The following is a 12,465-nucleotide window of genomic DNA, read 5'->3' as shown; positions in this document are numbered from 1 at the left end:
TAATATACAAAAATTAATGTAGCAAAATAATACAAACAGTTCAAACAGTTTACGAAGCGTTTAATCGGTTTACGAAGCATCTTGTTTGGAAAATTGAAAAAACAGGGAGAGTTAGTTCAAATCTCAATGAGAACTTTTTATTTTTTATTTTTTATTTCAAATTTAATATGGAGAACTTTTGTAGAAACTTGACAAGTGGCACTTGCAAGAAGATAGCAATTGATATGTTTGCCAAGTGTCGTTTAAAATGGTATGGGTCATTTTTGCCAAGTGGCATTTTTGCCAAGTGGCGAATTAAAGGGTAACAACTTTTAGTAATAGTATATAGACGTGTACACATAGGATGTAAACCTGAAATATAAGCGCATGTGGGAATAACTTGTCAAATATATGATGTAAATCTGAAAGTAATATATATTTTGGAGGTATATAGACAAAAGCCTTTAAAATTCATGGGTAAAAAAAATCATCATATAGCTAGTAGTAAATAGTAAATAGTAAATAGGTCATAGTTAACTTTCAAATTATATTTACACGAAGCGTGCACCCGTGCCAAGCACGGTCCCTTTTTTTTAAGCACTACGTTTTGAACTTGTCTCGCTCTAAATTTTAATACATTTAATTTAATTATTGTATGCTTAAAATTAAAAAAAATTATCTACTCCTCTATACTTAAAGAATAATCCAAAATTTAATACATTTGATTTAGAAATCATATCTACTCCTCTATACTTAAAAGAAAAGTTCAAGTTTTAATACATTTGATTTGCCTAACTATTTATAATACAGTAAAAAAACTGTAGCATGAATAGTAGCTTCAAGTATGGGAAACAGATTTGGCTTACTATTTATGATACAGTAAATTATTGTAGTATGAATGGTAGCTTCTAGTGTAGATGGCCAGATGTGGTTATTGTTCATGCTACAGTTTTTTATTGTAGAGTGAACATTAACTTACTTTTAAGTATAGAGGAGTAGATATCCACTATGTGTGATCTGGTTGGGAAGTTCTAATATGGCTCCCACGATTTTGGGTTCGATTTCAAGCTGGATTATCAAAAATATTATATTTACATTATTTTTTTTATTTGTGAGTACTTGTGTGTAATTAAAGAAAATATTGATGTTAGCTATCAAATAGGGATAATATTAGCAGCTAATCTCGGGTTAGCAGCGGGGAGCTTGTGATGTGGGTTCCCTCATCTCTCTTAAAGATCGGTCCCATGTCTGTATAAGAGAACTGCACAATTACATTCGTTAGAGAATCAGAGTTGGATTCTCCGGTGGTTCCTCCGACGATCAAGTTAGAATTTGAGGTTGAGTGGAGTAGACACCAATAAACTGAAAGTAGTTCTAGGTATGCAGAAGTTGCATACATGTAGCCTCCCTGGGGCTTCCCCCTGTATAGTCCCCCTTGTTGCTAGTAAACAATGAGCCCATATACATACTCAGCTGATAGGGGTAAAGATATAATTTTGGCTTAGTCTACGTAGGTAGCTAGCTGGACAAACAACCGATAGGTGTTGGTTGTGGGTGGCATGAGTTACTCTTGTGATGGCAAGTGTCGGCTGCCGGTGAATATGGTCATCCAGGTGTCTAGTGCTATGATACTTTGTCAGAGCATTTAATATGATGGTGACTAGTTGTCGACGGATAATTCGAGGATACATTGTCCTCTAGTCGTCCAGCTAAAGGCCGACAAGCATCGCCTTTTTAGTCGGTTACACAAGTTGTCAGCTAATATATAGCAAGCCGAGTGGGGGTGCTCATAGGATCGATCTGGTGTGTAGGCCGATAGCTACCGCCTCTTGAGTCGGCCACGTAAGTTGTCGGCCTATGGAGTCGGGCACAGGAGCGGATCGAGTCATCTAGGCTATGATCATGTCTGATCTGGCGTGGTGTAAGACACATATCGACTGCATATACGATGAGTCATCCCTGATTGAATGTGGTGGAGATTGAAGAGGTATGGGGAGTGATGAGTCACGGAGACTCATGACACTCGCAATGATGAGGATAGACAGTTGTCACTGTGGAGTTTGAGGTCGAATCGCCTCTCAACTCGGCTCTGCGAGAGGGATGATAAGTATCGCGTCTCTAATCGGCCATGTAAAATGTCGACCTAGTTCTGAGTGAATGAGGGTGGTCGACTCACTTGATGAGGTCGAATAGGAGATGATCCCAACTCGGCCTTGCTCAGGAGGGGTCGAGTATCCAGGCTACGCAAGTCACCCTAGCGAGGGTGAGCTAGCGTGATTAATTAATGCTGACATGGGGCACATGTCGACTCCAATAAGAGAATTAACTAGGTTAATTAATGTCATAACAAAAAATCTTTATTTATATAATCAACAGATCAAGTATAAGCAGTCATATTTGAGCTATTTGCTTATTAAATATGTATATATTTTAATACCTTATATTTTGCGTCAGTTGTTCTAGCAACATGCCTTCAGAATCATTCTCTTCATGAGATTAACCTTCAAATTATTTCAAATATGATTCTGTTCACAAATTGAAATCAAAGCTCAATAACTCTAACTATTAATAATATTGTGTTATACTCTTATATTTTATTCTAGGATGTTAATTTTTTTACACTGCACCAAAAGGGATGATCATTTTCTAAAATCAATGCAGATATCCTAGAGTAAGATTCATGATATGAGGTTCTTAGTGAGAAAGAGCGACCCACATTTTAGTTTAAAAATAGGGCAATCCACGTTTTGGGGTGTTTTCACGAAACTCATGTCAACTTTTTATTTCATTAAATCTCTAACCTTTTTCCGGCACTCTCTTATCTTTCCTAACAAGATTCTTATTTTGCTTTTCCTCATGCATAGCAGCACAGGCTAAGGTCAGAGCTCAGAATTCTTGTTCAAAAATTTATCTTATGTTTTCTCTATAAAATCTTTGTTCCTAATATAGAAAAATTTATGAAAATTTAGATAAAATTTTCAAAAAAAAAATTCTCATCTAAGTTCATTTAATCGAGGAGTTTTTTAATGGTTCAAGAGCCATAACACAGAATCAACCACTATGAAAAAGTTACTCATAATTCAAATTGACATGTTGTTTGATGAATTTTTCAGTGTGGTCACAATACCATACCAAGAAAAGAAAGATAATAATTTGTCTAGAGCATATACTGATAGATGGCTCTTCTGCTCGGGTACTTTGGTAAAAGTAACGAATTACCTACCACCTGCGCGAACTCAGATATGCAACCAGATTCCCCAGTGTTCCATCAACTGTTTTGTTCCATACATTTGCAAAATTTGAACTGAAGTTTTTCCCAAAAAGAGTTTCTTTTGGCTGCAAGACATTAGAAATATTGTCAGCCTAAATAACATGAACTGTTATATATAACTCCAAACTTGGAAAGCTGGTTTAGGTAATGCCCTACATATAGAATTATGAAAAGAATCTCATATACTCTTAAGGTTGTTTCATTAAAAGGAGAGACGTTTTAAGAGGGGAAAAAGAAAAGAAAAGGGTAAATTACACTAAACACCCAACAACTTTCAACATTTTGCACTACACCCCAATAACCTTCAAAATCACACTGAACCTTCAATAACTTTTGCAGAGAACCCCCAATATCTTTTGGGTAAATACACTAAACCCCCAATAACTTTAAAAGAGATGTCACTGGAAATAGCGGAGTGAGAAAAGGTATCAAAGGTTGGAGTTCCCGCCATCTTTCTTAACACATGCCCTTTACAAAATCACAATTTCATCAAAATTTTAAAAGTTCTCATTAACTTTATGCTATTAACATGTAATATAATTATAATCTAGTGCCCTATAATATGAATTATGACGGTTAGAAGAAAACAATGGCCAGAAGCTAGGTGGATAAAAATGGCAGAGAAGTCCATAATTACCAACCTTAGGAGATGCAGCTTTTAAGTTAGAACGTTCAAAATTCTTTAGGGACATCCACAAAGAAATTCAGATTTTCTCAAGATTTTTAAAACATGTTAGGGCTGATAAAACAATGCTCTCCAATATAAAGAACAAACAATGTCAAAGAACCCAAACAAGCACCCATACGTCTTCCCCAATAAGATAAGGGGAAGAAGGAATCCAGTGTATTGTCATTTCACGGAGTTTCAGAGATGGCTTAGATTGTCACAAAGCAACTAAAATAGATTTTTTTTTATAATTTTAAAGTAGAAGGAATAAACCAGAAATGCATGGGTACGACTCATGTTAACCAGTAAAGTGAAAAGAAACACACAAAAGTAAAACATCACTGACAAAAGCTAGACATGTTACAGCTAATTACAGCTATAGTTATTCAGAGTTCAGTCCGAACAGAGATAAGAAGACCAAATAGACATGAACCTGCATATCCTACTGCAATATATTATTCTATATCAAACAATGAAGTGACAAAAGATACACAAATTCCACTAGTTAACAAGGGTAAATTTCTTTTCGTATACACAAATTCCACTGGTATATTTCAATTTTAGCTCCTATTTGAGCATATATATCATTCTTTTATTTCGTATAGAGTTATAGACATAGTGGCTAAAATTCAACTTCGCTGCAGTTTTTCCAAACGGCCATATGGTTTACTGACTGTAAGTGATTCTATTTCAGTATGTTTCAATTGGCACTTAGATGCTGATAACATATTTTACACTTAAAATGTTATCCTAAGTAGAATTCTACAACCGGCAATTGCGCTGACTAATAGGTTTTAAATTATCATCACTACAGAATCTGCAGCCAACTATGCTTCAAACAATTTGTTATACAACCAACAGATAGACCTTCAACACCAATGACTGCCCTATGCCTAACAAGTAAAAATTAGCTATGCAATCCTCCTTTCAACATTATGAAGCGTGGAGGGAGGAGAGAGTGGTCAGAGTTACAAGGGACGACCGCTAGGCAATCCAGATGAAATATTCAGCAATCATATTTAGACAGAAGTCACAAAACTGGTATTGTTAAAGCCACATGGAACATCAAGTGTGGGAAGTAACATGCCCATTTTATTTTTCATTTTCATCTCACTTGGGCTGGGCCAAACTACATGGTCCTTGGGATCCAAAATGCTGGAGAAAAGTAATGGTATAAGGATGATGCTAGCTTGGTCACCTAATGCTGAATTCAAGTCTATGTGTCACAACAGCTTCAAACATGAATCGGTACTTGTCTTCACATCTAGCTTACTCTTGCTAGATGCAACCGCTAGACTGACGTTTTCTTTACTTTTTATTTTAAATACATTTCCATTTGAAACATCCACCGTAACCTTGGTCAGTGATAATCATACACTGTTATCTTGGTATCAAGCATTGACATGCTTTAGTTGTATCTTTCAGTTCTCCTGCGGTCAAATAACTATGATTTAGTAGGATTCCAAGCACATGGAAGCCATTGAATGGATTGTTTGCAACTGTCAATTGGTGTTGGTTTACCTATAGGGAAAGCATAAAGGAAGACGGTACTCTCTGCAAGGAATAATGTCAAAAGAGTAAGAAATGGGATACATCAATGCCTAAAGGATGACTTTTCCACCAGCAAAGTGTTAAGAGCAGAATACAAATTACACTAGCTGTTTCCTCAAGGCCTCAAAAAAACGTGATAGTTCTTCCATATGGTGTAGCAACCTAACTTATAATTTCTAATTTGGCATGGTACATGCAGTTACAGCTTCATAGGGCATACATTGGTCACTTCACTTTAATCATACAGGATCTTCTTTCTTGAAAGTCTCAAACTTCCTAAAGACAAACTTATATTAGTAAGATTTTCAGTGTTCAATGACCTGTGCCGAAGGTTTGTCATTTCAAGATTTTCATGGGCAAATGATTTTTGATTTAAGTTGTTGCATACTCTGCAAGATGATTTCCTTTAGATTAAACAGAAAGGGGCATATCTGTTGGGACTGGTTACTCACTGTTTGCCTTGTGTATAACCAAGTTTACCATGACATGTCGACATTCCTGCAGGGCCTTCAATAAAATTTCATTGCAATATTATATTACTCTTCCCCAGCAATAACAAATTTCTGGTGATTGGCATTTTCCACTAATGTATCTTACTGTAGTTCAGATGAATGTTCCCATACATTTGACAGATAATGTGAATTAGATAGATAGCCCATTCTAGCTGACCCACTATTGTAAGTTAGTTTTCATCATGTCAGCTCATCTTTTGGAGAAACATAATTGCAGCCTACATCAAAGATGACATTACCCTTTATTAAAAGAAAATTTTTACACAGCCAGATATGCCACATCTCATTTATTTAACGTAATAAGTTTGCTTTTTCATGTATCCTAAATAAAGAAAAAGAAACATAACCTCAAAATTCACTGCACTCCGTGTGGGATAAAAGGCCAATAGGGGGTACAGTTACTTACTACATTTATACCAGGATTAATGCAAGGTCTTAGAAATAATTGTTTTGTACTTACAGATTTGTTTCCTCTCAAATAGACTACTTCTGTCATGATATGAAACTAATTAATGTTGGTGTTTCCTTTTGTAGGTACTAACAATTACTATGTCCTTTCACAATATTTATTAACTGAGACAAAATCACTGTTAGTACGTGGCAAGGTTTTAAATGTCGGATGTCAGGTTCATGTTGGATAGCTGAAATCCATGTCGGATAGCGAAAATCGGGGATATATCGGAGGACATGGACTAAATATCGAATTGCCATATCAGGTGGTGCGCATATGTATAATATCATGTCCTAAATATAATCTAAACATTCCTAAATTCAACATAAACATACTTTATAAATTATAGAGGCGATGTCGGTGATGGGTGGATTCCGACGTCGTAGGGAGGCAGTGCCAGCGACGGGACGTCGTAGGGAGGCAGTGCCGGGGCTCTTCTTCTTCTTCGTCCGAGCCTTCAGATGAGTCACCGACCACCCTCTTCCCTTTATCCCGACAATAAGATACCCTGACGCCCTCGGGTTGGATTGGAGTTTGGATTTCGGGGCGCAACGGTAGATAGACGACGGGCGGCCGAGATGGAGGTGGGGGAAGGGCGTCGTCGTTTACGAAAGGAGTGATGGGTTTCTAAGTCCGCTGCAGCCGTAATTTTTCTCTTTTTTTCTATCGGGTTCATAAGAAACCCTTAAACATGAGAACGGGTCAAACAGATTTGGGTTTTTATCACTAAACTCAAACCCGATAACAAAAAATAGATCTGCAAAAGGACCATATCGGTCGATTTTTCAAAACTGAAAAATCGATCGATATGCCCAATATGACCCCTATATTTCCGATTTGGCCTTGAAAACCGACATACGAGTTGAAAACGCTCATGTCATGTCGCTCAAGCCCTCAAACCGATATGTCGAACATGTCAGCCGACATTTAAAACCTTGGTACGTGGTCATGGAAACTGTCAGGTAAAGGAATAGAGATGTCCCCATTTCTTTTTTCTTCATGCGCACAGATGTAGCGGGGGGGAAGAGGGTTGAGGCTGGGTTTATATATTATTTAATTGTTTTGGAGTATGGGTAGAGGGGAGAGTGCATAGTCTGTTAGCTTAAGAAATGACGATTCCACATTGACTTTCTTATGGACAGGTTAGAGCAAAGGCAACTCTTTTGAATTGCGCAATTCATGACCTCAAGAGAAATGTGTAACACGTTACAGACATAGGCAATCTGGATATTGACAAGGGCCTTAGAACTTATCCTGCATATTCATCCATCATGTGAAGTGAATATAAATATTTGAAAAAAGTGGTCGCACAGATTACTGATTTATATTCCTTCAATATCTTATTTAGAAGAAGAAATTTGTGCTTAAAGTTCCAGTTAACTCCTACTATGGTTGAAAGTTTAATAATAGAGGGAAAGGGAAAAGAAGGGACGAGAAAATAAGGGAGGGGAAGCAAAAAAAGTGGGAAAGAAAATATAATATCATGTTTGGGAGTTTAATAAGGGGAATGGAGGGGAATCATTTTTAGCCCTTGGATTCATATCGTGATGGTTTAAAAAAATTCATCTCCATTACACCCATTTTGGAGAGGAACCACATATAGACTGGAGGTTAAGTGAGGTGAGTTTGGCCATCTCCCTTCCCCTCTACTTCCTTTTAAAAAAATCTTCCAAGCGGGGTGAACCCTTCTGCTTCTATTCCCCTCTCTTCCATTCACCCCCATCCAAATAGGGCCAAGGCCCCTCTATTAATTATTATCAAACACCCAAAAAAAAATATCAGAAATATTTGTACCTTGAGGCCTATCTCTAGGCTTTCTTTCTCTATTAACTATGATCTTATCACTTTTCCCTGGCCTCCTCTGCATATGACAAAACCACCTCAAATGTTTAACCTCAATAGGAGCAACCTCTAGCATCATGTGAATATATTCGTTCCTTATCTTATATCTTAGAGTAGTATATGATGTATATCAACTCGTCAATTTAGCATTCCCATTTATACTACGCTCACTTTTTGCACATGTTTCTTAATTGCTCATTGCCCAATATTCTGATCCATAATGCATTCCTAACTCATTACTCCTAAACCTACAATTCTTTAGCTCTCCATTGACCCTAAATATAAATCAACTTTAGGTGTTGTTTGGCCAAGAGGAGAAGAGTGAAATAATTTTGTACAAAGTGTCAAAATTTATTACTTCCCACATAGGTAAGAACCAACATAGATATCTCCTCTCCAAAGTAGTTATCTTGATTGCATAGAAATTCTAATAACGGGAGATAAAATCGCATATCAAAGGATGAATTGGAAAGGGAAAAAAAAAACCTGGTATCGAGAGATGTGAACGGGTTTTTGTTCGGAGATAGTGCTGTGAATCCCCCTGCGCTGGTTGAAAACAATTCCTCCGACCAGCACGCTTCCCAATGTTGCGCCTAGAATACGCTCCTGTAAACGAATTAAAATTTTCAAACACCAAATGTTTCTCCTCGTATGAAACAAAGCACCCATCCAAACCAATGGGAATAATTAGGGGCGAAAACCTAAGAGGCGATTTTAGAAGGGGATAGAAAATAAGGAAACGGAAATAGGAAAAGAAACAAACGGGAATGGCGAGCGCACCTGAGCGAGGACGCTAATCATCGTCGCCGATTACTTTCCTTCGATTTGCTTCGCCCCTGATTCCTCTTCGGATCGCCAAAGACGGACGAGGAGCCAGCCACAAAATGAGGCTTTTTCCCTGCGCGTCAGCGAATCCTATTTCCAGATTTCCCCCAAAGCTCATTGGATTTGTATTCCGCTATCATCTGAAAACCCAAATTTTCATAGGGGCAAATTAGCAAATATGCTGATTTGCGGTGGATGTACAGAGGGAGCAGACTTTATAAGGTAACTAGTTTCAGGCCCGTGCGATGCACGGATTTGTTTAATATACAAAAATTAATGTAGCAAAATAATACAAACAGTTCAAACAGTTTACGAAGCGTTTAATCGGTTTACGAAGCATCTTGTTTGGAAAATTGAAAAAACAGGGAGAGTTAGTTCAAATCTCAATGAGAACTTTTTATTTTTTATTTTTTATTTCAAATTTAATATGGAGAACTTTTGTAGAAACTTGACAAGTGGCACTTGCAAGAAGATAGCAATTGATATGTTTGCCAAGTGTCGTTTAAAATGGTATGGGTCATTTTTGCCAAGTGGCATTTTTGCCAAGTGGCGAATTAAAGGGTAACAACTTTTAGTAATAGTATATAGACGTGTACACATAGGATGTAAACCTGAAATATAAGCGCATGTGGGAATAACTTGTCAAATATATGATGTAAATCTGAAAGTAATATATATTTTGGAGGTATATAGACAAAAGCCTTTAAAATTCATGGGTAAAAAAAATCATCATATAGCTAGTAGTAAATAGTAAATAGTAAATAGGTCATAGTTAACTTTCAAATTATATTTACACGAAGCGTGCACCCGTGCCAAGCACGGTCCCTTTTTTTTAAGCACTACGTTTTGAACTTGTCTCGCTCTAAATTTTAATACATTTAATTTAATTATTGTATGCTTAAAATTAAAAAAAATTATCTACTCCTCTATACTTAAAGAATAATCCAAAATTTAATACATTTGATTTAGAAATCATATCTACTCCTCTATACTTAAAAGAAAAGTTCAAGTTTTAATACATTTGATTTGCCTAACTATTTATAATACAGTAAAAAAACTGTAGCATGAATAGTAGCTTCAAGTATGGGAAACAGATTTGGCTTACTATTTATGATACAGTAAATTATTGTAGTATGAATGGTAGCTTCTAGTGTAGATGGCCAGATGTGGTTATTGTTCATGCTACAGTTTTTTATTGTAGAGTGAACATTAACTTACTTTTAAGTATAGAGGAGTAGATATCCACTATGTGTGATCTGGTTGGGAAGTTCTAATATGGCTCCCACGATTTTGGGTTCGATTTCAAGCTGGATTATCAAAAATATTATATTTACATTATTTTTTTTATTTGTGAGTACTTGTGTGTAATTAAAGAAAATATTGATGTTAGCTATCAAATAGGGATAATATTAGCAGCTAATCTCGGGTTAGCAGCGGGGAGCTTGTGATGTGGGTTCCCTCATCTCTCTTAAAGATCGGTCCCATGTCTGTATAAGAGAACTGCACAATTACATTCGTTAGAGAATCAGAGTTGGATTCTCCGGTGGTTCCTCCGACGATCAAGTTAGAATTTGAGGTTGAGTGGAGTAGACACCAATAAACTGAAAGTAGTTCTAGGTATGCAGAAGTTGCATACATGTAGCCTCCCTGGGGCTTCCCCCTGTATAGTCCCCCTTGTTGCTAGTAAACAATGAGCCCATATACATACTCAGCTGATAGGGGTAAAGATATAATTTTGGCTTAGTCTACGTAGGTAGCTAGCTGGACAAACAACCGATAGGTGTTGGTTGTGGGTGGCATGAGTTACTCTTGTGATGGCAAGTGTCGGCTGCCGGTGAATATGGTCATCCAGGTGTCTAGTGCTATGATACTTTGTCAGAGCATTTAATATGATGGTGACTAGTTGTCGACGGATAATTCGAGGATACATTGTCCTCTAGTCGTCCAGCTAAAGGCCGACAAGCATCGCCTTTTTAGTCGGTTACACAAGTTGTCAGCTAATATATAGCAAGCCGAGTGGGGGTGCTCATAGGATCGATCTGGTGTGTAGGCCGATAGCTACCGCCTCTTGAGTCGGCCACGTAAGTTGTCGGCCTATGGAGTCGGGCACAGGAGCGGATCGAGTCATCTAGGCTATGATCATGTCTGATCTGGCGTGGTGTAAGACACATATCGACTGCATATACGATGAGTCATCCCTGATTGAATGTGGTGGAGATTGAAGAGGTATGGGGAGTGATGAGTCACGGAGACTCATGACACTCGCAATGATGAGGATAGACAGTTGTCACTGTGGAGTTTGAGGTCGAATCGCCTCTCAACTCGGCTCTGCGAGAGGGATGATAAGTATCGCGTCTCTAATCGGCCATGTAAAATGTCGACCTAGTTCTGAGTGAATGAGGGTGGTCGACTCACTTGATGAGGTCGAATAGGAGATGATCCCAACTCGGCCTTGCTCAGGAGGGGTCGAGTATCCAGGCTACGCAAGTCACCCTAGCGAGGGTGAGCTAGCGTGATTAATTAATGCTGACATGGGGCACATGTCGACTCCAATAAGAGAATTAACTAGGTTAATTAATGTCATAACAAAAAATCTTTATTTATATAATCAACAGATCAAGTATAAGCAGTCATATTTGAGCTATTTGCTTATTAAATATGTATATATTTTAATACCTTATATTTTGCGTCAGTTGTTCTAGCAACATGCCTTCAGAATCATTCTCTTCATGAGATTAACCTTCAAATTATTTCAAATATGATTCTGTTCACAAATTGAAATCAAAGCTCAATAACTCTAACTATTAATAATATTGTGTTATACTCTTATATTTTATTCTAGGATGTTAATTTTTTTACACTGCACCAAAAGGGATGATCATTTTCTAAAATCAATGCAGATATCCTAGAGTAAGATTCATGATATGAGGTTCTTAGTGAGAAAGAGCAACCCACATTTTAGTTTAAAAATAGGGCAATCCACGTTTTGGGGTGTTTTCACGAAACTCCTGTCAACTTTTTATTTCATTAAATCTCTAACCTTTTTCCGGCACTCTCTTATCTTCCCTAACAAGATTCTTATTTTGCTTTTCCTCATGCATAGCAGCACAGGCATTTTATTCTAGGATGTTAATTTTTTTACACTGCACCAAAAGGGATGATCATTTTCTAAAATCAATGCAGATATCCTAGAGTAAGATTCATGATATGAGGTTCTTAGTGAGAAAGAGCGACCCACATTTTAGTTTAAAAATAGGGCAATCCACGTTTTGGGGTGTTTTCACGAAACTCATGTCAACTTTTTATTTCATTAAATCTCTAACCTTTTTCCGGCACTCTCTTATCTTTCCTAACAAGATTCTTATTT

The 12,465-nt window shown here is 37.2% G+C and overlaps 1 protein-coding gene across 1 annotated transcript; it reads right to left on the bottom strand.

The window, feature by feature from the left end:
* On the bottom strand, positions 3,041 to 9,203 carry LOC109839684. Its single transcript, XM_020408199.1, has 3 exons — positions 9,054 to 9,203; positions 8,760 to 8,879; positions 3,041 to 3,315 (listed from the first exon to the last, which is right to left on the bottom strand). The coding sequence occupies exons 1-3, from the start codon at positions 9,072 to 9,074 to the stop codon at positions 3,199 to 3,201; spliced, it is 258 nt and encodes an 85-aa protein (XP_020263788.1). The 5' UTR covers positions 9,075 to 9,203; the 3' UTR covers positions 3,041 to 3,198.

Source organism: Asparagus officinalis, chromosome 4 (assembly GCF_001876935.1).
Source record: "Asparagus officinalis chromosome 4, Aspof.V1, whole genome shotgun sequence".
In the NCBI taxonomy this organism is placed as follows: Eukaryota; Viridiplantae; Streptophyta; class Magnoliopsida; order Asparagales; family Asparagaceae; genus Asparagus; species Asparagus officinalis.
Note: the sequence above shows the minus strand (reverse complement) of the source record. Positions and strands in the feature narration are given on the sequence as shown.